General features: G+C 42.5%; 3 protein-coding genes across 3 annotated transcripts; 2 read left to right on the forward strand and 1 right to left on the reverse strand.

Moving 5' to 3' along the window:
• The first annotated feature begins 129 nt into the window (after nucleotides 1–129).
• Nucleotides 130–1,546, forward strand: LOC126408663 (uracil nucleotide/cysteinyl leukotriene receptor-like). Its single transcript, XM_050074353.1, has one exon. The coding sequence runs from the start codon at nucleotides 375–377 to the stop codon at nucleotides 1,446–1,448; it is 1,074 nt and encodes a 357-aa protein (XP_049930310.1). The 5' UTR covers nucleotides 130–374; the 3' UTR covers nucleotides 1,449–1,546.
• A 319-nt stretch (nucleotides 1,547–1,865) lies between these two features.
• LOC126408651 (vesicular glutamate transporter 2.1-like) lies at nucleotides 1,866–18,031 on the forward strand. The gene is made up of 12 exons (XM_050074338.1): nucleotides 1,866–2,643; nucleotides 3,988–4,243; nucleotides 4,663–4,781; nucleotides 6,172–6,286; nucleotides 7,263–7,350; nucleotides 7,564–7,650; nucleotides 10,891–11,033; nucleotides 11,116–11,265; nucleotides 13,380–13,512; nucleotides 13,601–13,711; nucleotides 13,803–13,930; nucleotides 16,257–18,031. The coding sequence occupies exons 1-12, from the start codon at nucleotides 2,558–2,560 to the stop codon at nucleotides 16,584–16,586; spliced, it is 1,746 nt and encodes a 581-aa protein (XP_049930295.1). The 5' UTR covers nucleotides 1,866–2,557; the 3' UTR covers nucleotides 16,587–18,031.
• Nucleotides 18,032–25,210: 7,179 nt separating this feature from the next.
• fancf (FA complementation group F) lies at nucleotides 25,211–27,987 on the reverse strand. Its single transcript, XM_050074359.1, has 3 exons — nucleotides 27,867–27,987; nucleotides 27,393–27,480; nucleotides 25,211–27,152 (listed from the first exon to the last, which is right to left on the reverse strand). Exon 3 carries the CDS (start codon nucleotides 27,096–27,098, stop codon nucleotides 26,079–26,081), a length of 1,020 nt encoding a protein of 339 aa, XP_049930316.1. The 5' UTR covers nucleotides 27,099–27,152; nucleotides 27,393–27,480; nucleotides 27,867–27,987; the 3' UTR covers nucleotides 25,211–26,078.
• Nucleotides 27,988–27,996: the final 9 nt, after the last annotated feature.

Raw genomic sequence — 27,996 nt, forward strand, 5'->3', positions numbered from 1 at the left:
CCCGAGAGCACACTGATAACTATTCAGTGTTTGTTCACACTGGTGGGTGTGTTTTACACCAAAATATGTTGGCATGGTTGTTTCACTTGGCACACTGCGAAGCCACTGCAACAAAGACATGGGCAACACTCAGGTTCATCAGGTAGGCTGGACAGATTTATTGTAGTTTTAAGTATTTTATCTAGCAGGTTAAACTAGATTTTCAAGAGAGAGATTGTGCCTGTTATGAGCTAAGAGTGTTTTGTGAGGGCAGATATCCTGTCCACATCTTTAAAGTAGTGTACTGAAGCGTGAGTATTGATTAGATGAAGCTTTAGATGAAGACAGAGAGGATAGAAGCTATTTTGTGAGCTCCAAGCTGAACCTCTGTGGTCATGACCATCCAGCTTCCAGAGGCAGCCTTCTGTGACCTGAACACAGGAGCTCTACCGGTGGTCCAGCTCTACGTGATGCCGTCCTTCTTCCTGGCAGTGCTGATCCTCGGGCTTCCCCTCAACCTGCTCTCCCTCTGGGTTTTCTTCCACCGCCTGCGGCGCTGGACCCGCAGCACGGTGTTCCTCTTCAACCTGACCCTGGCTGACACCTCGTGGCTGCTGGCCCTGCCTTACCTCATCAACTACCACCTGGACGATCTGTACTGGAAGCTGGGGCTGCCGCTCTGCATGGGCGTGAGGATGTTCTACCACAACTACTTCTACCTCAGCATCTTCTTCGTCACCTGCATCAGTGTGGACAGATACCTGGCCATCGTGCACCCGCTGCGCTCTCTGGTGCTGCTGGGCCGGAGGCAGACCTGCCTGCTGTGTGTGGTGGTCTGGGTGGGCACCCTGCTCCTCAGCATACCTGTTGCCGGTATGACTGTAATCCAGACCTGCCCCAAGAGCAACCGCACCGTCTGTACCCTGTATATACTGCTGAGTGAGACCGGTGAGAGCCTCCCTTTTTCCCTCGTCTGCTCCGCCATCGGCTTCCTCTTCCCGCTGTTCTCTATCTGCTACTGCGGCCTGCGCAGCGTCAGAGAGCTGCGCCTCCGGCCGCGCCTCGCCGACCCGCACAACCAGCAGCGGCGGCTCCGGCGGGTGCTGTGCGCAGCCCTAGTTTTCTTCGCCTTGTTCTACCTGCCCTACCACCTGAGCCGCAACGCTGCCATCGTGATGCGGGTGGTGTACCCTGACAGCCCCGCCTCCTGGCGGCACGCAGACCTGGCCTTCTCCCTGGAGATGTGCCTGTGCAGCCTCATCACCTGCATCAACCCAATGTTCAGCTGCTTCATGGGCCGCCAGTTCAGGAGGGAGTTTCACGGCACTTTTGCTGCCATGTTTTCCCTGTGTCCTGGCACTCGGCTGGCCTCAGTGATATCTAAGAGGACCCGGATGACGGTGAAGAGGCGGCAGGGCCTGTCTACTGTCACACCTGTGTGCGCACTGCCTGTACCTGGACCCCAATGAGCTGTAGAGATGTACATCAATACTGCTGTGTCTAATATTCATAAAACTGTATAGAAACGATTTTAATGTCATTTGTTTAATTTTATTTGATTGGTGGAATAAGATAAATACACTGTACATGACTGTGTGTTGGTTTCCAGTCTCCTTTATCTCCCATCAGCTGAGGTTTGGTCTCTTACACAACACTGCCTCTGCGTGGTTGACTGCATACTGTACTTTACAGTCTGGCTACACATGTCTTCTTTTATTCAATGAAAAATATTATAATCACCAGTTTATTCATTTTAGTAAAAACAAATATTTCAACAAATGCATCCCTGGGGTTTAAACACTGTCTATAAAGGCTGCAGGTCAGACTAAAACCCAGAAATAACCGGATGTAGGGAGGGTAAAGGAGGAGGAGGAGGAGGAGGAGGAGGGGGATCACTGCTTTGTGCCCGCTGCAGCAAGTGATTTATAATTGGTCGGAGCTCCTCCTGAAATCCCTCTTTTTTATTCAGTTACATATGAGTGAAGGAGAGAGGTTATGCAATTGGCAAATGTCGCTGTTAACAGATTTTTAGGTAGTAATTGAATTAGAGCGGAGGGAGGAGGGAGGAGGGGCGCTGCTCGGAGCCGCTGACAGGTAGATGAGCTGTGCGCTGTCCGTGGTGCTGAAACCTCCTCCGGCTGCTGCCTCACCGGAGATCCTCACCTCAGATTAGACCGGAGCTCCTCTGACCTGCACCGGCTCCACATTTACACTTTTTTTCCACCTTTGATTTCCTGAAAGAAAACTAAAAAAAAATCCAACTTTCTGTTTCCTGCGTTGCTGTTTTCTAATCGCAGCCTGGATCTTAAGATGGCACTGCATGGATTAACATTGCGCAAGGCAAAAGCGGACTTATTTGACTGCTGTTTTGTGACTGTGAAACCAGCCCTTTCAGACTGAACGTCTTTTCTCTCCTCTTTCTCCATTTTCCTGGCTCATCTTTTACCGGACATCGAGGCGTTTTCTGCTCAAAAAAAGACAGACGTGCGTTATTTGGATTAATATCTTAACAATATGCTCATTACTGCAGCGCTTCCATTTGTTATAGTGTTATAGAATTTTTAAAGATATTTTGGATATGGAGCCAGGCGCGGAGAAAGCTGCCCCTTACTCTAAAGAGGGGCTAAAACAACTCGCAGGAAAGGCCCTCGGGGGTATTTACAGGTAAGGAGAAGAAATCCCCTTTTTCTGAATGATTTTTTTTTAATCAGAGAATTATGAGAAATTAAAAATAGAAAACATCCAGGTGTTAAGATCACACACTGGCTTTAAATATCCTTATGACTAAATCACAAATAAATCAAATGGGTAAATCTGTTCTTTATGGGATGGATCACGGACAGGATGCTGAAAGCAGAGAGTCGTGTGGCCCGAATATTTAAGGATCAGATATTTCCCTGGAGAATGATCCCCCTCCACCAGCTGCTGTGGGTGTTTTTTAATAATTAATGAAACAGAACGAGTCGTGACACAAGGTCGGAGGATATCTATTACCTTATGTATCCATCTGTATTAATCCAAGATCGATGGACTTCATATCAATTGACTTCCTTTATTCTTCTTACTGTCAGAGTAACATAAATGAAATGTGGTCCTAAGGAAAGTTGATCACTGAAAATCAAACACATCTTCATTTTAAAAGCAGATGAAGGGATGAGGACGTAGAGGAGCAGATTTTCTTATGTATTAAATTGAATTATTCATTATTCCTGATTTAAAATGCGAATAAAATCTAATTTTGTTGAATATTAATCCAGTGAAAAACGAATTTTCGCACAAATCATCTTAAAAACATATATTTTAGATCACTATTAATGCAGGCACACATTTATTTTTTGCACCTTTAATGTCTTTCAGTTGTTGAACTTGATTTCAGGCTGCAACACAGAAACGTGACTCAAAGCTATGCATGAAAAAAATCTGTTGAAGGCCTGGTATGAGGCCTTCACATTTTTTTTTTTCTAAATGAACCTTAAATTCCTTTGCACGAATTTGAAGTGAAAGCCAAAGCAAAATGTCGACGCCATATTTTAAAGGCTAATTAAAAATGGAAAGGGTAAAAAAAATAAGTCTAAACAATGATGCTGCTGATAGTGCTGCAATGCGGTATGAAGGCAATTCTTTCCTCGTTTGCCAGCGTGTCTTTCTTTTGCAGAAACATGGTAGGGAACGAAAAAAGCAGTTTGATTTTAACTAAAAGGGAGCAGGGTTTAAAGGGCCTGAGCCAAAAATGAAAGAAGAAATTAAAGATATTGAAGGCCTGTGTTTGAAAGGACATTTAGTAAAGATGCAAGCTATTTTCCTTTGTAGCATGAGCTGCAAACAGACTATAATATGAACAGAAATATATGTGTATATGCAGTTTTATGTGCAGAAAATCACACATTTCCCACTTAATTCCTCGCCCCTTTAATGCACCTTAATCCGCCTGTGTTGGATTTCACACACCCAAGTATACACATTAAATTCAACCCTAAAAAAGAGCATATGATCGGATGTGTCGTGCAGGAGGCTAGAGAAGCGGCAGCAGACAGGTGAGGCGATCGAGCTGACGGAGGATGGGAGACCCACGGCGGACCCGGAGCGGAAGAAGCCCCTGGTGGACTGCACGTGCTGCGGGCTCCCGCGCAGATACATCATCGCTATGCTGAGCGGGATTGGCTTCTGCATCTCCTTCGGTATCCGGTGTAACTTGGGTGTGGCCATCGTCAGCATGGTCAATAACCACACGATCCATCAAAACGGCAAGATCATCATCAAAGAGGTGCTTGTTAAACCCCGCCCCCCGCACGAGACACACATATTTAATAAGTGATGAGGGCCAAAGCCAATAGATTGATCCATTTAACACACCTGGAGAACCTCAATTGAGCCTGCGTGTACTTTTAAATTGTGTTGGGCCTTTATTATATAACACATAGAAGCAAATACATGTAGGTTCCTTGATTCTTAATTCTAATTTTCCTACAAATCTGCTTTTTTTTTTGCTTTAGTTACTCAAACAATCATGATATATATCCATTAGTGTGGCTGCAAAGGTATTAAAGCATCAAATGAAAAATAGATCCGACATCTTTCTGATAATATTTTTATTCTAAGAAGCATTTTGATCTAATCTTTAACCATTTTGTATCGTTTTAAAGGCATTTAAGATGATTTATATTTTTTATTTTTGTCTGAAAGAAAGCGAAATTCAACTGGGACCCAGAGACCGTGGGGATGATTCATGGCTCCTTCTTCTGGGGCTACATAGTTACTCAGATTCCAGGAGGGTATATCTCTTCAAGACTGGCTGCTAACAGGTAACTGCACGCGCACAAGTATAGATTTTGGTGGGGGGTGCAGGGGACACGTGCCCCTCATTATTTAAAACATGTGCATGTGCCCCCCCTAATAAAAATGTGACTTTTATTATGATAAAAGTTAAAAATACAACAAAAAATGATGCGTTAAAGGCACAACACGGTGCGTAAAATTCATCAGAATGCAGGAAATTAAGTGTTTAATGCTCAAAAGTTTCGGTGTTGAAACTTACGCCCTTGTGCACGTGATCATCTCTCCCAATTCTCCGCCGATAAATAGTGGGTGGGGGTATGAAGAGATCTGTTGTAGATATGCTGATATTTTTAATCTATAATTGTGATGTAGGTGTGATGTTTGGATGAAGAGTGGAGGCTGACCTTACAGCAGATAAACTGGGGATTTGGCTGATGCCCACCAGGCGTGCCTCCTCATGTTAATGAGCTCCCGAGGGACCACCGTGTCTAATCCTTTATATTCAGAGGCATGGCAACCACACCAGCCAAAGCCTTGTGTGTGTGTATGTGTGAAATGCGGTTCTAAGTGATGATTGTAGCGCGATTTCAATGACCATCCTGCCTCTATATATCACATTATTACACTAACAAATTAGTCAGCTACAAATAGACAAAAGGAGCAGAACAAATGTGCAACAAATATGTAAAAACTGGAGAAAATCAAATTATAACAACAAAACCTGCAAAATATTTTATAGAAAATAAATATAGGCTAATAGTGATACAATATAGAGCAATCAAAGTATAATGTTGCAGTGTAAGTCCTTGAACATCCATGTTATGGGACTGTTAGATTTCTCATGAGGGAAATGGAGGCTAAATAAGATGCAAATCTTTGAAGAGCTTCATCATGCCAAGTCAGCTGAGCCCACTGAGGCCTTCTGCTCCAAACACCTCCTGTCCTCACTTCAATAGAAACTGAATAACTGCCTGTTGTGTGTGAATGTGTGTGCGTGTCCAAATCTGTATCAGTTGGAGGTGTAGGAGACATGTCCCCCTTAATTTTAAATTCTGCATTTCCCCCTCTAATAAAACATGACTGTAAAGGAGGACATTTATTCTGACAAAATTAAAGACATTTACACCATAAATTGATGCAGAAAATGCACAAAATGGTGCATACAAATTCACCAGAATGCAGGAAATAAGGTGTTTGATGTTCACAATTTTCTGGCATAAGACCCCCAAACCCTGGATCATATGTGTCCCCCCAAAGAAACCTACACTTTTGTCACACTGTATTGATATTTTATTACTTATCTGATGCTGTAGTCTATCTGAAGTGCTTGAATCAATATCACTGCCGTTTATCTTGCTGAATAAGATGATCTCACTCTGATAATATTCTGACAAATACTCCACACTGTTTATCCAGAGTTTTTGGTGCTGCCATCTTGCTGACATCCACCCTGAACATGTTCATTCCCACCGCCGCCCGGGCGCACTACGGATGTGTCATCTTTGTGAGGATATTACAAGGGCTGGTGGAGGTACGGATGCACAGTTTGCACGTCAGATCCTGACCTTTAAAAAGCCTCAAAATTGATGCCTCATTATCAAGCTGAGAGCTAAACTCGACCCCTAATGAAATTGTCCTGACATTCTGTATTTGACCACAATTTACAGAAATCCTCTTGTGCTGAACTCCCTGGCTTTCTGTTTGAATTGGCACAGGAAAATGAAGCCCATTATTGAGAGGCTCCATTCATTATACTGTATACAATTGTCAGATTAGCCTACAAATAACACACAGCATGAAATCCTTGAATAGCAGGGCTCATGTATGTTGGTTTACCTGGCTGAAACAGCTCCATGTTCACATAGAAACACAGAACAAAAGAGATAAAGCCCACTTGATGCGGGCGGCTCCCTCAGCCCAACAGAAGAGATTTCAGAGCGAGAGATGCTATTATCAAACTGAAGGTCATCCTCCTTTGTGATTTTGTTTTGCTGCCATTTCAATAGCAGCTCATGACCGCAGAGAGAGCAAGCCGCCTGCGTTCAGCACCCACCAACTTATTACTGCAAATTAAACATTAGCATTTCAGGGTGTCTCCCACTGCAAGCCCCAGCAATTTATGTCTATCAATAGTTGATTGTATGCCACTTAGTGCGTAATGAAGATTTAATAGGAGCAGTTCAGTTTTTTTTCCTCATGAAGTGGGTAGTCAGGCTGAATCTGCACCGACTCACACCTAACCCATTAGTCTCTATTAGAAAGGTCAGCTACAATGCACGTCAGTTTGTTTGTTATTAACTACAATTTGTCTTGAATGTCGTCGGCAAATAAGAACAGACTACGTCAATCAGGCAGAATCAGTTACATTATGTAAATTCTGTTGACTGAAAGTGGAACAATAGGAGTAAAATAGAAGTTATTTGCGTCATATTGAGAAAATACATCTTAATAGAAAATGATCCTCCTGTATTCAGACTGTGAGTGTAATGTCATCTGTCACCATGCAGGGAGTGACTTATCCAGCCTGCCACGGGATCTGGAGTAAATGGGCTCCACCGCTGGAGAGAAGTCGTCTGGCAACCATCTCCTTCTGTGGTACAACATCTACACACACTGTCACCTTTCTTTGTTGATTTCATCATCATATTACTTCACACACTGAACTACAGGTTTAGAGTGACACAATATTGCTCCTAAAATGTGTGTAAACGTGTGCTGAACACATCTGACATGAAACACTGGAGCAGTTCTCTGAATAAGCAGCCGGGATCAAATTCTGCCTGGTCAAAATATTTCTATCTTGTCCAGGATCCTATGCTGGTGCAGTGATAGCCATGCCTCTGGCTGGGATCCTGGTGCAGTACACTGGATGGTCCTCTGTCTTCTACGTGTATGGTGAGTATCACTTTGATTGTAACACCTTAAAGGGAGACTATGTAACTTTTGAAAAAAGTATTGACACAGTTTCTTAGTTCCTAAGCAATTAATTGCACCCTTTTTCAAAATTCAACACACTCAGGAGTTTTGCTGCTGCAGCCTTAAATGGACTGGTGTAACCAATAGCTTCTGGTGGCTAAAGTTTGCAAACTTTAGGCTCCTGGGCCACATGCGGTTCTTTTGCCTCTCTCCAGTCGCTAATAATAATGATTTTTTTTTTTTTAACATTTTAATTTCCATTTATCATCCGTATAAACCTTAAGAAGTTCTTACATTCGTCAGCTGTAAAAATGTGTAGCCTATACACCAAATAAGAAAAATATTTTTACATTTCATCGACTAAAATGTGCATCATCTGTGGACTAGCACCTTTTCCTCTAAATTTTGCCAAATCTCAATGGCAGTAGCTCGTCTTGAGTCTCCCTAGCTAGACTAGCTATGGATTCCAAATCCAAAAGAGGAAAAGTCTTGGAGTAAAGTATTCAATAGGGTGTGGACAGGTTTGTATGCTTTTACCGCCAATGCTGCAAAGTTAAAGTACTGAATAGTCCTTAAGAGCCCAGTAGCCACATAATGCTGATAGGCTAATACAGACTTAATAGGCTGTGTTACCTTCAGATAAAACTCAAATATGTTTTGCGGCTCCAGAAAGATGGTAGTCTTTTATAAAAGTTGCCATGCATGTTGCTATGTTTGTAGCAAGCAGCAACCTCTGGTGAGAAAAAGGAAGTCAACAGGCAAGTGCCCAAAACTGCGGTTCTTTGAGCGGCCACTTGAGGCTGGCTCCAGGAGCGAGTCAATCCCCACAGACTCCCATGTTAAGTTGTCCAACTTTACAACTGAAATAAACATGTTTACAGCCTCGTTTAAGCTTATAGCTTTTGTAACATTCACGACAACTGTACGGGAGGTGAATTTTTATATGTAACTCACCTGTTTGTATTTTATTAAGGCTTAAAGGTACTTTTTTTTTTATTTTATTTTTTATTTTATTTTTACAGCAGACTGCTTTAAGTGACAGGTTGTCTGTGTCCTCAGCTTCTCAGTCAGATCTACTTTTGCCCTAATATGGTCATTTCTGGCTCCAAAAAACCATAATGGCGACGGCTAAAATGCTGAATTTGAGGCTTGAAAAAGGGTGTCCACAACCCAATGGGTGACGTCATGGTAGCTGCATCCCTTATTTTTACAGTCTGTGGGTGTTAGGCTTCTTCTTCTTTTTCTTTTTTTTTGCAAATAAAGCAATAAAATGAATAATTAATGAAAAAATTGAAGGCATCCATTGAGAGTCTGTGATTTATACTACACTAATGTTGCCACTAATTATCCATACTTAATCTAACTCACCTAAAAAAAATTTCAGCACTTGCAGATCTGAATGCAACAGCCTCTGTCATGCAGTAACCTTAGTAAAGTGTTTATCAATCAGTGTTGTTTGTGTTCCAGCACAATGTTGTGTGTAAAACAGATTATCCCTGCTTTTATGCAGAACATCTGGAAATTGCCTTGCATGGTCTTGAGCAATAATTTTGTCATGAGACGTTCATGTTGCTCATGTCTGCATCTTCACAACCAGAAACAAGGAAGTGAGTTTGGTGATGTTGTGTGGGGGGACTGCTATGATCAGTGAACCTAATGGCAAACTATGATGATTGGTCAGTTTATCAAAAATGTTGCGGTGACTGGACAAAATTGCATGGCTGTGCAGTATTCACAGGAATTGGCTGAATTTTTATTAACTGTTGTGATCCCAACATCTGCAGGGGCTGACTGACATTACTGAGTCAGTTTACTGTCTTTGTGAGTCTTCTCTTTGCCACTGTTACACTGAGTTTTAGCAGGTACTATTATTGTGTGTGGCTGCTGTTCAATTGACTAGCTTTAACACACCATTTCCACCTTTTAGTACTTCTGAAGTGCCATTACGGGGAAAATTCTCACTTTTATGTTGATGACCAACCACTGGTGATGGTAAATGAAGCTGACTGAAGCAATAATTTCCTCAGTGTTTGCTATACTGACTGAGAAGGCTGCAGCTCTGATATCTTTTGTTCTTCCTGCACCCAGTGTCGTCATCTGATGCATCAGTGACGCATTTGGAGATAAGGGAGAACCACAGGCTCTTTTATCTTGGATTTCTACTTCGCCTCAGGTACCCAGGGGGCATCCTCTAGATATCGTTCAAAAACAGGATTTCCCTGTTCTCTTTGCTTGTATTGCAACCTAGCTGTGTTTACAGCAGCGGAAATAGCATCCCAAAATATGAGTGCAGAGAATGAGGATACAGTTGACAGTGCTTTGGCTGACTCACATATTCAGCCATATTTGTTGAAGGCAGAAATGGAAGAAAGGAAGAAATGCAGCGAGCTACAGTGGCTGTAGCTGCATGAGCTGTGCAAGAGGATGTGGTCGGCAGGGACCCTCCAGAATCTGAGCTACCAGGAGGGAATAATTCTCCTGCAGTGAATTTTAGCATGGGCCTTTTTTTTTGTTGCATGCTGTTGCCAATACCAACCCAGAGAGAGCCCATGTGTGTGTTACTATGCATGAAAGTTTACTCGTCACTTGGACAGAGCTGTGCTGGAGACCTTCTTCAGGATCCCAAAGATAAACTGAAAAGACAACCAAGTCCAGCAGGGCTGAGGGCAGATGGCCACTGTGAGTGAGGACTTTTGTCACCTAATGCTACGTTCTGGTCAACAAAGCTTGCGTCAATACATCCTGGTACATGTAGGCTCTGCCGGCCTGACTCAGTGAGCAGGAGAACTCAGCTTTCTTGGTCACGAGTGAGGATTTATTGCTTCAGCTAACTACATATACTATCAGCACTGATTGGACATCCACATAAAAGGTGGCAAAGGTTGGAAAAATCATCGTATTAGTCACTGACAGCATCATAGTCTGTATCAGCTCATCATCAGAGCTGTTATATGATGTTTAAACTGAGTGAAATATTCAAATATAAGACTCTGTGTTTGTTATGGCTGCACCATTCTATCATATAGAAATATTCTAGATATAATTTGCCTCGTTTTATACACATTTTACCAAATTTCAGTCTGACATGTTTGGTATCTTTGGAAACTTTGGAATCTCCACTAGAATTTAAGGTCACGTTCTGGGGGTCTGATAAATGTTTGGCTGCACAGCCTGAGTTTGTTTTGACTAACATGCTCATCACTGTGTCGATCTATTCAGGATGCTTTGGGATATTTTGGTACATGTTCTGGCTCCTTGTGTCCTATGAGAGCCCAGCGGAGCACCCGACCATCACTGACGAGGAGCGCCGTTACATCGAGGAAAGCATCGGTGAAAGTGCCCAGCTGATGGGTGCAATGGAGGTGAGTTCTCAATATGTATCCACTGATGTGTGCATCATGACGATTGCTGTGCATTCAGCTGATTCTCTGTTTGTTGTAACAGAAATTCAAGACCCCCTGGAGGAAGTTCTTCTCCTCCATGCCCGTCTATGCAATCATCGTGGCCAACTTCTGCAGGAGCTGGACCTTTTATCTGCTCCTCATCAGCCAGCCTGCATACTTTGAGGAGGTGTTTGGTTTTGAAATCAGCAAGGTAAATGAATCCCTTATAATCCCTGGTGTCAGCCCTAAAAATATCCTTTAATGTCATGTGATTAAGATTACAAACTGTGATTTTCCCAGATATGAATTGTAAATTAAGAACCTTCTTGATACTAGTGCTATGAACTGTCACTGTCAGAAGTATCACAGTGCTGTTGTTCATTTTATAATGTGTTGCTTTCACAACTTCCACTTCCCAAAATTGTCTAAAGACATCAGTTTTTGCAGGTTTAAAAATTGCTACCAGTGTTAGAGTCGAACTAAAATTGAGCATAGCGTAAGTTCAGACAGCTCACATCCCAGCTACATCAGCTGATCTCAAACATCCCCATCAACTGATGGAGCAGCTGATTTATGGAAGGGAGTCAGCTGATAGATCACATGATTCCTTTCTATGCAACCAATTGGCAAACCTCATTCAGGACGCCCTATTTAAACTGCTCTAGCCTGCCTACTGTTGCTGCTTCCTCTGCATGCCGTTTTGCAACCAACGGCCACACCAGCTCCTCCTTTTCATGTTGTGTATGACTTATCAATATCATTTCTGTTTGTCACTGATGGTCACGCTGTTCTGTTCCTGGGGGTTCTTTGCTGCCGTTCCCAGGCTTTAGGCTTTCCATGTAGGCGTATGGAAGGGCAGAGAGGTGTGCTCTCTTTGCCTCAGGCTGTCTTCGTTTGCACGTGGAAAGGCAGAGAGGTGTGCTCTCTCCCCTTTAGGGTTTCCACGTAGGTGCATGGAGGAGGCTTTCTGTGTAGGCCTAGGAAAGGCTGAAAAGGCCCCAGTACAGAGCCATACCGCCAAATATAATACTGCAAATGGAAATAAATTCCTGACTGAAATAGCAACACAGTCACCAAAAAAAATATTGCCATTGTGCACTTCTGCAAACCGTGGATACTTTACATTTGTATGTTATTATGTAGGCTAGTGGTACAAAAAACACTTGGTTATGTTTGGGAAAAGATCATATTTTGGCTTTAAATCCTCTGGGCACAATAGCAGCTGGAAACGCAGCGATGTCACTGTAAAATACAACTGCTTTTTGTGGCACTATTACTCATAGAAAAACAGTGACGGGTCGCTACAAACACCCACGTTTGTCTGCTAAAAAGAGGCAGGACAAACAGCGATGGGTCACTAAAAATCAACCAGGGTTTTCGTTTGTTGGTCTTGAACTTGGCTGGTGTCTCGTCATCCACCATCCCCTCCACCTCCTAATCTCAAAGATGGCTCATATACTATGTCACTTTAGAAACAATATGATACAAATGAAATGTATAAATGTAACATATTTGTGGTTTGCACAAACACACTTAAAACATTTTCTTCCGGCGACTGGGCTGAAAATTGAGTTTGGTCTTAGCATGCCCCGAGACAATAGACTCACAGACATGATTCTCATTTTATGTTTGTTCCTGCTTTGTAGCCTGTGTTACTGTGTTTCCAATTGTGGTGAACAATGGCTCCACTGCTTCCATTGTTGTTAGTTATTAGGTGCAAACTGTGGTTAGACTGTGAGGATGATGACATGCTCAGTGCATATAGTGAAGAGGCGGACATTTTAGAATTTAAATAGTTTGCCTAACTGTCTTAAATAGTTTTCCTCGACTGTGGGAATCATTACTTTAATTGTTCAGTTGAATCAAGCTTAAAATTCTTCTACCGAGCCCTTTCACAAAGCATTGGAATAATCTTACTCATTTGGCATAATTTGTCACCTCTTTTAAGAAAATTGATTTAAAACAAATTGAGTGTATTTTGCAAAGATTGCTTCTGAAGGTGCTGTGGTTTGGTCATTTTCTGATCCTGCTGTCCATGAGTGAATGTGTCAGACAAAGATTCTAGTTAATCTTAAAAAATCATACTCTTAACCCTTGCTGGAGAGTGTGAAGCATGAATCAAGCTGGTTTGGCAGGTGTAATTCGGCTTCAGGATGGGCTGCTGTGATTACTGCAGCTGAATTATGGCTCAGATGTGACGCTGCAGTCAGAGGTTGAAACAGACACAAAGATTGGGTCCCAGAAGAGAAGAAGAATCACTTTTGTTTTGACAGCTTCTTTGGAGTTGTCACATTTGCTTCAGACAAGTGTTTGATGCTTTCTCAGGTTGGAATAGTGTCGGCGCTCCCTCACTTGGTCATGACCATCATCGTGCCCTTAGGAGGCCAGTTAGCGGACTACCTGCGGACCCACAACATCTTGTCCACCACCATGGTCCGGAAAATCATGAACTGCGGAGGTGAGGCTTTGATAATCAGCTCTCTGTCTGTTTCCTTGATGTTGTAAAAGTATGCCTCACCACAGAACTCTTGTCCTGTTGTTTTCAGGGTTCGGCATGGAGGCCACCCTCTTGTTAGTGGTGGGTTATTCTCACAGTAAGGGGGTGGCCATCTCTTTCTTAGTTCTGGCGGTGGGTTTTAGCGGCTTTGCAATATCAGGTGAGTCTCAACACAGTGGATTCTAGTTCATGTCCTTTTGTGTTGTTCATAAGAGCACAAAACTCTAAGTATTCACTCTTTGTTGTTGCAGGTTTCAATGTCAACCATCTAGACATCGCTCCTCGCTATGCCAGCATCCTCATGGGTATATCCAACGGTGTTGGTACCCTGTCAGGGATGGTTTGCCCTCTAATAGTGGGAGCCATGACTAAGCACAAGGTGAGTCATTGCTATTCATACAGTAATTTGAATGTTAATGCAGATAGGAACTTTAAAAGACCCTGAAAAGTGTTTTTAAATCTTCCATAACACTGTTTCTCATTATTTTTATTGGGATTATTTTAGCACCTTATGTCTACCAGAGAAGAAAGTTACACTGACTAATTCAATATTGTCGGTGTATCTGTCTCAGCGTCCTTTCTCTTTACTTTGCTTATCCTGGAAAAATGATCCCACTGAATGGCCAGCGGTGGCATACTTTGATATTTACAAATATTTTATCAAATCAGCGGGTAAGATCATCATTCAAAAGAGATTTGAAAGAGACAGTATGTAAGAAGTGCATTGCCTGTGAAACTGGAAGTGTATTTAGAAAGAAGACAATGCATGTAACAGGCAGAACTTGACACAGCGTCCCAGAACGTCAACATCCAACACACCCAGGGTACCTTTCACGTCGTATCTGGACATGGAAAGTCCATGATCAACTGTCGACATGTGACGAGGTCAGAGTGAGAATGTGTTGCATTGAAGCAAACAAAGATCAAAACCAGGCCTCACTAGTTAGCTTCAACCTCCACAGTTTTTCTGGCCAAGTTAGCAAATGCTTGCTACATGGAGATGTACTGAGTGTCAGGATCTAACAGTTTTCCCTTATCCTCCTGCTGATGCCTCAAGCTGTATTGCTTCAAAGCTCCGTTTTTTGGTTTGCCAGCTTGTAAAAACTTAGTTATGGAGTCTTTACCATGATCTTGTGCATCCCACCACAATGTAGCTTTTTATGTTGTTTGCTAGCAGATGTTAATGAAAAGGAAGCACCGTTAGCAATACAAAGTTATTGGAGAGTGATGGATTGTTTTCCCCTCTAGTGGGGTTGGGACTGAAATGCACTTTGTCTCCATGGTGAAGGCATGACCCACCCTACTCTTCCTCTGATTGGCAAGTACCCATTGCCTTGGGTTGATAGGTTCAGGCATGAGGAGTGAGATTTGTTAGGGTTAGGGTAAGAATATCAGAGTGAGTCAGTCACTGGCAGAGTAGTACGGGTCATGCCTTTGCCATTGTAGGATGATCCGGTGACTTGTTAGCAGCGTGCTTCTCTTTTTGGAGTGAGTAACATATCTTTGGAGAAATGGCCCTTCGGAGCAGTGCACATTTTTTTGGGGGGGGTAACAGACTGTCGTACAAATAGGCTTTCGGTCCAAAGGGACATTTTTCGGACTATTAAGGCTCCATAATTATGGGCTGTTGGAACAATAGTGTGGCACCAATAGATACAAAGAGATGCCAACTCAATCAACCTAAAACATACAAATGTGGCATAACAGTGGTTTGCAATAATGTGCAATGCCAACATTTTATTTTGAAGACTGGGCTGGGGACACATGACTTCACTTTTGTCCAACTATACAGACACCAATACACGAATCTGTCATGTGAAACCAAAGCTGTTTGGTGGAAAATTGCTCATGCTAAGAAGTCAGTTATGAAAATACATCATCAGGGACTTAAAGGGATACTTTGCAAATTTTCAGTTTTTTGAATGCAGCATTGGAGGTGGGATCCCGTTCACTCTTATGAATGCTGCTCAGCGGCGTATGAAGCCAAAAAGTTCAACTGCCACCTATAAAATTACCCGGATGACTGGCACTGCTTCCACTTCATCAGGCTCATAGAGCAAACCCACTAGAGACTTCTGCCAGCCAAGCCGGCAACTTTGGGTTAAGTGCTCCGCTAACGTGAATGGGAGTAGAGAGATTTAATCTTGCAGCTCATCTAAACTTTCAAAATGTTATTGTACCCAATGCACAAATACTGATAGTAAAATGAGTCATTTTGCAGGGATGAGATGCTCAAAAAAATGTATCAACTGATTTACAGAAGTCTCTATCACATTGTTAGTCTATGGGAAAAGTCTTTTTGGGCCCAGTGGCTTCACTTGACAGCCTTGGAAGGAGTAATTCCACATTTGGTCACTATGTAAAATTGGCTTCACATACCGGCACTTCCTGGAGGCTTGATTAACAGCAGCCGCCATGTTTTTTCGGATAAGTAGCTCACACTATACCCCCTACCAGTGGAGGTGTTTATTGGTTCAGTGCAGCGCAGTGCATTTTGGTAGTTGTAGGTTTTCTACCTCCTGAACAAAAGCTAATGCCGCAGCCCTTTTCTTCTGTTTTCTCTGGTCATGTAGCACCATTTTCAGAAGTATTTGCATCTTTCTGCTGCACAGACAGCCTAGTTTTGTAAAAAGACCACGTTTCCAGCAATGAAATACTTCTTCAAAGAAGTGACTCAGCCTGATGCAACTGTTTTCTGTCCCTAGACTCGGGAAGAGTGGCAGTATGTCTTCCTCATTGCTTCCCTGGTGCATTATGGGGGAGTGGTGTTTTATGGGATCTTTGCATCTGGGGAGAAACAGCCATGGGCCGACCCTGAAGAAACCAGCGAAGAGAAGTGCGGCTTCATTGATGAGGATGAGCTGGCCGAGGAGACCGGTGACATCACGCAGAGTTACGGTGCAATGGGCGGCCCGGCTAAGAGCTACGGGGCCACTGCGCAGCTCAACGGAGGTTGGGTGCAGGACTGGGATAAGACAGAGGAGTATGTACAGGAGCCGGCCGGAAAGATGTATTCTGAGCGTGGCTACTCTTAAACCAGACAGTGGTGGTGAGTCTGCTCGCAGACTCTCCATCATGGATTGCACAACATTATCTTAGATATTTAAATCCATTCTGTGTATTCAAGTAAAACGGTTACTAGTTTCAAAAAGCCAATGTAAAGAAATAGTTAATTGCAATGCAGAACAATCCTCATTAGATTCTCACACGTCTCTCATCACATCTACCTACTGTAGGGCTTCACTATACAGAGAGCAAAGAACACTGCAGGCATATGTTGTCCTACTTAGACACCCAAACCTCATCAATCTACTTGAACAACATGAGCCAGATGACACTGCAGTTGACCATCATATAGGGTCTTTCTAATACCACTCTGATTGCACTGAAACTATAAGTATTCTAAAAACAAGATTCTATTCTGTTTCTCAAATGTGTTTTATGTACTGTATATACCTGTATACTGTTTCTGTGAGACTATTGTGGATTTTGGGTCGTTGATCTGTGTTAACATTAATATAAAAGGCCATATTTTTCATGGACAGTACCTTTTCAGGGAGATGTCTGCTTGCAAAAAAGGTCTCCTCTTCCCAGAGCGAGGCCTGTAATACACTATAAGACAAAAATAGCGTGAGTGAAGTTGAACCGTAGAGTTTTAGTGTGTGTTTGTTTGCATGAATTTGCTCAGATCAATGTTTCAGATGCAGCCGCCTCACAGTCATGGATAGTCCTCATACGGCTCACTGCTTTGTTCTTAGATAAGCGTCTTCTGCCATAATGAATAATAAAACGAACTTTCAGGTGCCAGTCGTGATGTGAGACAAATCAAAAAAAAAAAAAAGAAGTTTTGAAGGCGATTGCTCAGAAGACATTGTTTATTGATGTTTGGTGTGCACTGCAATAAATTCTGTGTACCGGCCACCACCCATCACATTCTGTTCTGTAATGTAACACTGGCTTGCTGTATCTAACTGTAATTGTTTTGGAGTCATGTGATGCTCAACATTAAGGTGTGTGTTTTAACAAATTACTAGTCTGGAAAATCCAGCTTTAGTGCTCATGATGCAGGACATGTTACATTTTGACAGCGGGGAATGCAGTAATGTATGTGAACAACCAGGCTGTTGTGATCTTCTTGGTGTTTCTTGGTTGTTCTCATCGTCACCTTGTTGACACTTTGATATTGTCACGTTTGGAGTGGAGCACATGAGTTAATAGACGGCTCTTCCACCTGACTTTATTTGCTATTTGAACACTTTATTCATTTGCTGTATGAAATCTGCAAGGATGTTTAAAAATATATGAATATTTAAGAATGTTTTAAGATGACCAAAAGATGCTATTACGGCTTTGTGCCTGAAGTTTATGTAAAACAGATTAATGTGATTTTATGGCTTCTAATATTGTGTTTAATGAAGAGGTATGTTGATGTCAAAAAGTGTTATAAAAAATACTCATATCATTTTATAAAAAAAAACAACCAAAAGTCATGTTTTTTGTCGTTCTTTGCCATCTTTGCACCGTACTGTACTGCAGCATATCCAGCTGTTTATCTGAAGGTTACTGGTCCTCAGAGACTGGAGCCAGACTACTAACCAGTATGAACCACCTTCTCCAATCAGTGTCGTGCATCTACAATTCCCTCCACGTTTTCTCATTAGTAAATCAATGACAGAGGTCTCTGGAGTCCAAGGGAGAGTATCGGACCCCAGAGCTCAGTAACTGATAAAAGGAAAGCAGCAATGTTAACGCTATTACTGGAGTTTAACATCCCAACAAACCAGAATCATTGTCTGTCTCCCCACAGACTTAAATATGCAGTGTACATGAGGTGTCAGTGTAGGTGCATGAAAGTGTGATAAACTAATTAAACCTCTCAGCAGCATCTCACACTTCTCTGGAACGTACAGAAAAAAGATCAGAGGTGTAACTGAAAAAGAAGAAACACATTATGAGAATCTAATGTGAAATATTATACTTGTGGCACACCCTGTTTCCTCAGTGTGTCCTCCGCTACACGACTGAGGTCACCAGTGTTACATGAACATATTCCACTATTGACCCAGCTCCTGCATTAAATCGTGACAAATCAATACTGTTTAACTCCACAGCAGATTGGACTTTTAAAACCAAAATGCCTCTAATGAAAGTTTGAATTCAGAATAAATGCTGGTGACAAGAAAGGTTGTGCTGCCTTTACAGTCGACACTGAACACATATAAAACATCAGTGCTCATTACATTGCATTAATTTACATTTTAATAAAATCCTCGATTTAACTTGCAATGAGTGCAGCTGTAGAATAAGGTTTGATTCCTACATTATTAATGTTACAAGCAACCGTTAGATGATGCACAATTGAAATGCTGACGTTACAAGGTGAAACCTGAATGCAACATTAGTTCCTTGTAGCTTTGGTCTTTGATGACGCCATCCAATGAAAATCAGCAACAGCATTTACTTTATTTTTAATACTAAGATAAGTTTGTTCCGTCTTGTGAGAGGCTCTTAGCATGGGTGGAATATGGTCTCAATAAAAAATATGAAATGCAAGCCTCCTCCAAAAAATATCCAGGGCACACTGTTGGATTTGTGCAAAATTAAAAAGACCTTATTTTACATGGCAGCATGTATTTATGGGTGTAGTGTGTAGGATTTAGTGGCATCTGGAACCAACTGAAACTTCTCCCTTGTGCCAGGCATGTAGAACTACAGTGGCTGACGAGAAAATGTCGCCCTATCTAAAGCCCGTGTTTGGTTTGTCCATTCTGGACTACTGTAGAAATAACATGGCGGACTTCGTGGACAGCGACTCGCTCTGCATGATATAAACAGCTCATTCTGAGGCAACAAAAACACAAAGATTCTTATTTTCAGGTTATTATACACTGAAGAAAACATACTTATTATATTATATTCCATTTCTGCCCATATATCCCCCTAAATCCTGCACACTGCACCTTTAAAATGACCAGCGCATTGCAACCAACACCTCATCCGCCCCCCGTCTTCCTCTCCTCCCTTCTCTTTCTTTCTCCCTTCTATTAATGATGTATCACTTCCTGGATGGAGTACCACCCTCTCACTCTGCTCATCAGTGTGACACATTATAGGATTGCAGGTGTGTGAGTCACTGCTGACGATGAACCTGATGAAAGCATGTGATGGTCGCAACATGTTGGTCATTTTAAACACATACTGCCATGTTAGGTAAAGGCCTTTTAATTTTGCACAAATCCTACAGTGGTCCTTGGATTATTTTTGAAGGAGACATGCAGGAGGCGTTCACAAGATGGAATAAATGTAGTACACCTGAAGTATCCAAAGAGAACCTGGATGTGATCGCAGTTTGGCTCTCATTGCCCTCTGAGTTTTTGTTTCAGACTGGGCTGTGTTATGGATCATCACTTACGTTGAGGACATTTATGTTTAGTCTATTTCCTGTTTTTATTTTGTAGGTTCACTCCTCATGGGGGTTCTGCTTCCTGTCTTTAGTGTGTCTTCTGCCCCGCCCTGATTTGTTTCACCTGTTCATCTACCCTGCTGTCACCTGTCCCTCATTATCACTCTCCTTTCCTTATGTGTTTAGTGTTGGTGCTCCCTTTGTGTTTTGTCAGTTCGTCCGTGTCGGTCTTCTGTGCTCCTTGTTAGATTCCTTACCTGTGTTTCCGGATTACTGGTTCGTTTCCAGTTTAGTTTTTGAGTTTTTCATTTGTAGTTTGTTTAACTCCAGCCAGCTCCCTCAGGTTTTCCCTGTTTGGGTTTTGATATCAACCTCATTTTATTTTAGTTTGTCTTTTGTTCCTTAAACCTGCTTGCAAGGTGTTGTGCATTTGGGTCTTCTCTCTGAACCATGAGACCTGACGCAAATACCTGGGCAATGCTTCTACTCCACTGGCTTCACATCAGGGTGAGTTTGTTTAGGTTTTATAATACTTATTTGACCAAAGAAATTATTTTGAAAAGAAAACAGAATTCACCAATACTGCCCTCACTGTGTAATCATTGCAGTTGTGAGGGAGATGATGGAGGCATAGTTGCAGATTTTGGGGGGGGGGGTGCAGGGGACACATCCCCCTCAATATTTAGAACATGGGCATTTGTCTCCTCCAATAACAACATTCAGTAGTGGGGGGCTTTTATTTTGACAAAATTGAAGACATTTACACCATGAACTGATGCATAAAAATTCACCACAATGCAGGAAATAAAGTGTTTGATGCTTGAAATGTTCTGGTGGAGGACCCCCAGTACTTCTGAGTCATATATGTCCACCCCCAATGGTGAAACAAAACCTACGCTCTTGGATGGCGGTCTTATGATTCACAGTTAAATCTGAAGTCAGAGATGCACACAGCCAACAAGAAAGGTGATATTACAATCTGTGGCGCCTCTGTGCTGCTCTGCAGTGTGTCAAACACGCCGCTCTGGAGGCCCACAAACTGAAGCCTGTTAGTGAGGTGGTGAATAATTCAAGAAAACATGGCGTCCATCCATTCACATGCGTCTCTCAGAGCTTTTCCTTACAGCAGGAAGGGCTCGGTGGTGTGTTCGAGTCTGGATTAATCAAAGTCTGGGATTCTGACGGCGCCTTCCAGCCTCTGCAGGTGGGGATGAGTCATATGGAGCAGATACAGAATATGAGAGCAGTCCATCATCAGAGGTGACCAGCTCCCTGAAGGTCCTCATTACGCATGATGTCAATGTGACCAACTGGTAGTTATTAAATGTGGTAGGTTTCCACCTCCCTCTGACTGTAGGCCCGGGGTGAATATATGCAGGAAAAATCTCTGCAGCCGTTTGCAAATGAAGCCTTCGCAGCTCTGCTCTCTCCTGAGAAGAAATGATTGACAGGCGAGAAGTTTGTGGGGGTGGGGGTTAAGGTGTTGACCATGGGCTTTATGCACATGACGGACAGTTTGAATCAATTCAATGTGCAGTCTACAGTAGCCTTGCTCTGTGTCAACTGATGCTTCGATCACAGGAAGCAGCTCCATGTCTAAAACCAGCAGCAGCAGCAGTGGCAGCAATTACAATAAATCTCAGTTTCTCCTCCGATAATCTGCCCGGCTGAGGAGGGAAACCATTAACGCTCAGCACCGCCTGCTCCTCGGTGCACATGTTAATTTGACAGAAAACACAATTGTGTCACCAGCCACGTGGAACATGTTTTCTCATGCCTAACCAGCCGGGGTGGTCACGGCTGTTGCACTGGTGACGTGCCTGCTGGGGTGCGCCGTAATTGGACAAAATCTGTGTCGACATTTCATTCATAGGTGGGGATTCTGTCAGCGTTCACCTGCCTCTAACCTCCACCCTCTGCTGCATCCCAGACTTTCATTGTGATGTTGCTGGTGCTGTTTGTGTAACGGTGAGGGCGAGCGAAGGAGGATTGAGTAGTTGACAGTCTGTGGGGCAGGTGCAGTTTGGCTCCTGAGGGACTGTAATGGGATGAGGCCCAGCCAGAATGAGTGTTTGATGACGGGGTTGCACTCCTCCCCTGGGACTCTGCCTGCATGCAATTATCCTCCTGATCCCTTCTCTCTTCTCTAGTCTGCAGTCCAAATTGTACACAGCCATCTCTCCACCCTACTCCCTGAATATCCTTTAACTTATCTAAAATTCAACTCCCTCATATGCAGAAAGATCAAGCGATTATAAACCAAAATTTCAAAGCAGCATTGGAGTAATTACTGTTTTATGGCACCCTCCAGCATGACATTACACTACCCCGGGGCAATTGAATTTATAAACGCCTCTCTCTCCTCCCTAATTGCTTTATTAATGGAGAGCTTGGCACCTCAAATCAGTCTGTCTCACCAGACATGTTATATGTCTCTGCTGTCCTCCCACTGCCACACATGTGCACACTGAAACAAATATTTTTAAAAGGATTTCTGAATCTCCCCCACTTGATTTTTTTTTTTTTTTTAAGAAGCTCATGTTTTTGCAATGAGCTCCTGCTTAAGATGCTCACTTTGAAACTGAAAAACCCTCCTCTGTTTTTTGTGATATGCAAATGGCACCCACTCTTAAACATCTCCATCTTGTTTAGCTCCCAAAAGCAACAGGAACTGTGTGCTATCATTATTTTCATCTGTGCACTGAAACATTTATTAGCACCAAACTACCAGCACAGTACTGAGACAGGAAACGGTGACCCGCCTTATTCGCAGTGAGGATTGCATCTTCCACGATCAGAGGAAGAGAAGGCAGATTGCTACATCCAATTGTTTCTCCTCCACAAAACTGGTTTCCTACAGTTGCATGTGAGGTAATCTATCACAGGTCCTTCCAGCTCCCCTCCCCCATATCACATTACGTTGACGGCTTCATACCCTCCTCTCTACAGCATGCTCATATCGTCGGATCACACGCAAACAAAGGATGAGAGGCTGATAAGATTTTACACGATATTCTTGTTGCTGCCAGTGCTTTGCTTTGAAATCTGGATGAAATGATGATGGATTTTCAGATGATATGGGAACATATTTTACAGCCTATAGTGCATCTTTTTTTCTTTTAGGGCAGCATCTAAACATAATTGATAGAGCTCTACTTTCTTTTGCCTTTTTAGTCACTGGCTGTTTTTCGACAAATCAACCCCTTCCTTCTCCTTATGTGCCACAATACAACACTGTTTCTGCAACGACAGCATCTCACTGGAGTGTCTGACAGTGCAGTTTTTATGGGATGTCCTGTAGAGGACGATGTGAACTTCTATGATCCCATTCTTCACAGTCTGCACCGACATTTCATATGACTCAGTAAAAACCCAACACTCCTCCTGTCTTAATAAAGCATCCATCTTTTCCTCACTGCGAGAAACCCAAATGAAAGAATCAATCCCGCTTCCTCGCCTGATGATGTTGGCCACCGATCATCAGCATCCTCTGAGTAGGACACAGGTGTGCGGCAGGGCCCTCCTGCCTCTGTGATCCGTCACCGAGGCCAGACAAGGGCCAGGCTGCAGCGGCTTAGGCACGTGCCGAGGGAGGGCTCTACTCCCCCTCCATCCCCCGTTCCACCCGCCCCTCGGAGGACTCCCTATTCACACCACCAGATGGGGGCTGGATCTGAGTTTTAATGAATGCTATCCCTCACGACCCCTCTGAGAGCCGCAGAACAACAGTCGCCCTCAGCACGTCTCACTGCAGCTTGTTACCCCACGCTGACACACAGCAATAATACACAGGATAGAATAAAAGAGAGCAGAGAATAATGTGCGTTTCATTTCTAATTTCACATCCATACTTGAATAAAGTGGTTTTATAAAAGAGAGTGATGCTTCATATTCCCACAAACACTAAACTCACTGTTGAAGAGATTAGCTGCTACTTCAGTGAGCAGATTTAAGCAAAGCTAACGCATTTAAATCAGGCTGGTGGTGGATATTATGGGGATGTGTCGACCTCCTGATGTCTATAGTGATACAATTAGACAACCCTGTAATTTTACCTCGCAGGTTAAGAGTGGGGGGCAATTTGTTCACACTTACAGGACAAAAACTAAATAGCTGCTTTATATCAGAAGGGTGGTCTTAAGATGTAGCAAATGACACCCTCTATTATAGTCAAATAACAGCTCTGTGTCAAAGAAAACTAAACATTTGTTGGCATAAAAGATTGACAGCAATTACCTCTTGTTTTTTTTATCAGTTCTCAGACATGTGGGTATTTATCCTACATAAATAATGGGTAAAACATGTTTTCATTTAGTGTAGATAGACACAGCCAGAGGACTAAATTGTAGGCTTCTCATTCGGAGTCAGACTAACACATCTGAATCATCACCATGGCTGCTAACTCACTCTGCCACTTATGTGTAAGGCTGTGAAGAAGAGTGAGAAACACAAAATCTAAAAAAAAAAAAATCTGTCAGTGTTCAATCCCAGAGGCTGAATTAACTCCAGAAATTTGTCCTTAAATCATTTCTAAATCCAACCTACAATCTGATCTGACATGATGAAAATGTAAATGAAATGAATGTGCATATATCTGTAACCTTGGAGCAGGTGAGATCCCTTCAATCATTGTTGGTTTCCCTCCAGTCAGATGCATATGTTCTTCATTGGATGGAAATAAATTGGTTGTGTACATGCAGCCCCTTACTCAGTGACCCTTGTCTGTCTCAACGTGAATTGCTTTCACGGCGTGTTAAACGAGCCGTGGTCGTGTTGGTGTTTCCCTCTGCACGGCGGCCGGCTCTCTAATCCGCTGTCTGCCAGAGTTATGTCACACACCAGCTATTGTGGAGCGTTTGATTGAAGACGCCTGATCTGACTAACTGATCCCTCGCCGCAGAGGTGCTCTGACACATGGGCGAGGTCTGAGATGTGTGAATTGGCAGTCGAGTCACGTGACTGGCATTAAGCCAATCAGAATTTTTAGATTCAGACGAGCGCAGCTTTGTGGCGAAGAGGCGATATTGACAGATGGTGTGTGAGAAAATGATTTTTAGGTGTGTACAGTTAGAAAAGGGAAAATTGGATTGCAAATGATTTGCTTTCTTTGATGTCTGCAGTGTCTTTATGGCCCCTTGTCCTTTAAAACTAATTTGTCAGGACCTCATAAATCAGCAGCTACAGAATTATTTTTTAAAATGTAATTTGGGAGTAAGGTGGGATTTATGATGCTTAATGAAGCCTTGAATCTCCGGAGACCAATTTATAAAGTGTAAACTATTCACTGCCTGACAATTACTGTCAATTTAATTCAGTCAAATCACGTGCTGCTGCTACTTGTTACAAGGCAGCATGTGAGGGTACCATCTGTCCAAACCTTGTAAGCTGGGTATTTTTAACATCCGGTTGCACTGAGATGGAAAAAATAAATAAATTAATGAATTCCATTATTACAAGCTGCATGGATAAGCTTCAACAAAAATGTTTTTGCTGTGAAAGAAAAGGGCTACTGCAACAAATTTTAAAGCTCCCAAAAATCCACTAAAATGAGCAGTTCTAAAATGTTGTCATCAATTGTGTTTTAATTGTTTGTTTTTTATCCTATTCATTTATCCAGTTGTGTTTCTGATTCTGTGACAGAAATGGAAAAGAAACCTCTGTAAACGACTGGTCAACATTCATTATGTGTATTTTTTTTAACTAGAAGACTGTGTTTTGATATCTGAGATCGGTACAGACACCAATATGGTACTTTTTGACATCTTCCCCAGTTATGGACATGTTTACCTACAAAATCAGATTTTTCATTTAAGAGGAAACCAAAGTTTTTGAATGTTGTCATAACCCAAGCAGCCATATAAGAACTCTGCCTATTAAAATATGAACAAAATCAACAAAGTTATGATTAAAACAGTCTGATCAGAACTAAGGAGGAATATGAATCTGAGCGAGAATTTGATACCAGCTTTTAGTTATTGGCAACTTCCAAAAATCTGTGCTATGAACACATTATGTGTGGTACTGAGGTTTAATACCCAGCCACAGTCAAACATTGCATAAAGACAAAGACAGAAATATACATTTGACATTTCTTCCAGCTCTTAAGAATCCGCAAGGCTGGCAGTCACTTGTTAAATGCTGACAGGAGGTCTCCCCACACACTCAGACCTCTGACATCAAAGTCCCCATCAGAAATTTTCAAAGCATTTAGCTCTTTCTCTACATCCTCCCTCAGAGAGGGACAGGCCTCAAACAAGGCCAGAAAGTGCTCCGTCAGTCTCTGGAAGGACACTGTTTGCTTTGTGCCACTTTGAACCCATTCACCCTCTCTTATGCTGTACTCCATATCAGAGGCCAACTTTTTCAGCACATCACAATATGCATCTCTAAATTTCAGATGTTGTGTGGCCAGGTCTATAATAAGTGTAGTAGGCAGTGCAGAGCACATGTGCTGCAGCACGCTGTGTTCTTTCTGCAGCCAGTCCAACAGAAAATCCTGTGAAGCAGTTTGTGCAGCGGAGTTTTTTGTTGTCAGCAGAGCTGCTGCGATAACCTGACAGAAATGTTGTGTCGCTCCTCCACATCCCTGGAGGACGGAGTCTAAAATGTGCTCTGTCCAGCAGGCTTCACTGCCAGCACCCAGCCTCTCCATCAGCATCGCCCCCTGCACCTCAGCATCAGCACCAACAGCTGACAGGTCAGTGAGAGGACTCAGGACTTTACAGGCAGATTTACACTGAATGATGTGGCTGCAGTGGCCAGTGACATCCTGATACTCACTCTGCTGGTTGTTTACAGGACTTGTCGTGTCAAAGAGTTGCTTCATGATGGAGATGGGCAGCTCAGAATTTTTTAGCAGCCCAACAAGCAACAGGTGCTGACACCGGGAGAGGTCCGAGAAGGAAACCTGTGTGTATCCAGGGAAGGCAGCTCGCAAACTTTCACTTGTGACCTGCAGCTGCTTCTCCATGATCCTCCTTATCGAGGGGTTATTGTGGAACCTGGTGAAGAGGTGTTCGCAGTACTGGGTCCAGTGAAAAGCTCTGAATAGAGTTTGTTTATCCCACTGCTCCACCACACTGCTGTGCGCCGCCACAGCCAGCAGCTCCACCGTGCTCGCCAAGTTTTTCAGCACCGCCTCCATGTGGCGCTCTCCGCGTTCAGACTTCAGCCCCTGAGCGCTGGTGGTGGACGCTCACTGCGGAGGAAAGACATTCACTTAAACTGTCCTCTGCCGCCGACAAACTGCTGCTAACGTTATTGAGCTAACTAGCAGTTAGCAACAGGTTAGCTAACAACAGCACTTCCTGTGGCCCGTTTCAAAACAAAATCATTTTTAACGAATCATGTTTAAGGTAATATCCAGCGTTATGCATAAAACACAGTATAACCCACTAGTTAAGGGATATTTAGGAGAAATAAACATAGTTTTACCCACTTGTTTTTTCATTTTCTCTCGTCCGACTGCCTGTTTGTGTCGCTTTTACTCCTGCGCATGCGTGCCGGAGTGCAGCCAACTTTTTTCCCTTCAAAATAAAAGCCGAGTAAATTATTGCCAATAATAATAATGATAAAAAATATATAAATAATAATAGTAATAATAATAATAATAATAATGATAAAACATTTGCATTTTCTTATTTTAATAATAATAATAATGATAAAACATTTGCATTTTCTTATTTTATCTATAATGTTTATTTTCTGACTATTTATACAAATGTATGTGATGCATTCTTTATATTATATAGTTAAAAATATTCTTAAAACAGTCTATTTAACTAGGATTAGAGAAAAAAAACATGCATGTATTTTGACAAGAGAGCAATTCGCAATGTATGTATTTGTGATCATGTCTGCTTCAAGATATTTATTTACAACCACAAAACTGTTATTTAAAATTAGTACTCACTACAAACGTAACTGTAGATGTGACATTGCCGGGGTTTACCAGTTGGATCAGACTACATTACATGCGGGCACACAGTAAAAAAAATCCATTAAATCAAATGTATCGGCGTATTGAATTTCTCGGGTTGACC

The sequence above is a fragment of the Epinephelus moara genome, chromosome 20, assembly GCF_006386435.1.
Source record: "Epinephelus moara isolate mb chromosome 20, YSFRI_EMoa_1.0, whole genome shotgun sequence".
Taxonomy (NCBI): Eukaryota; Metazoa; Chordata; class Actinopteri; order Perciformes; family Serranidae; genus Epinephelus; species Epinephelus moara.

Excerpts from the sequence above, each read along its gene's own strand:
- LOC126408663 (XM_050074353.1), top strand. The coding sequence starts at position 375 with ATGACCATCCAGCTTCCAGAGGCAGCCTTCTGTGACCTGAACACAGGA.
- LOC126408651 (XM_050074338.1), top strand. The coding sequence starts at position 2,558 with ATGGAGCCAGGCGCGGAGAAAGCTGCCCCTTACTCTAAAGAGGGGCTA. Across the intron at positions 4,244-4,662 it reads GCAAGATCATCATCAAAGAG|AAAGCGAAATTCAACTGGGA; the intron begins GTGCTTGTTAAA and ends TTTGTCTGAAAG. Across the intron at positions 7,651-10,890 it reads CTCTGTCTTCTACGTGTATG|GATGCTTTGGGATATTTTGG; the intron begins GTGAGTATCACT and ends CGATCTATTCAG.
- fancf (XM_050074359.1), bottom strand. The coding sequence starts at position 27,098 with ATGGAGGCGGTGCTGAAAAACTTGGCGAGCACGGTGGAGCTGCTGGCT.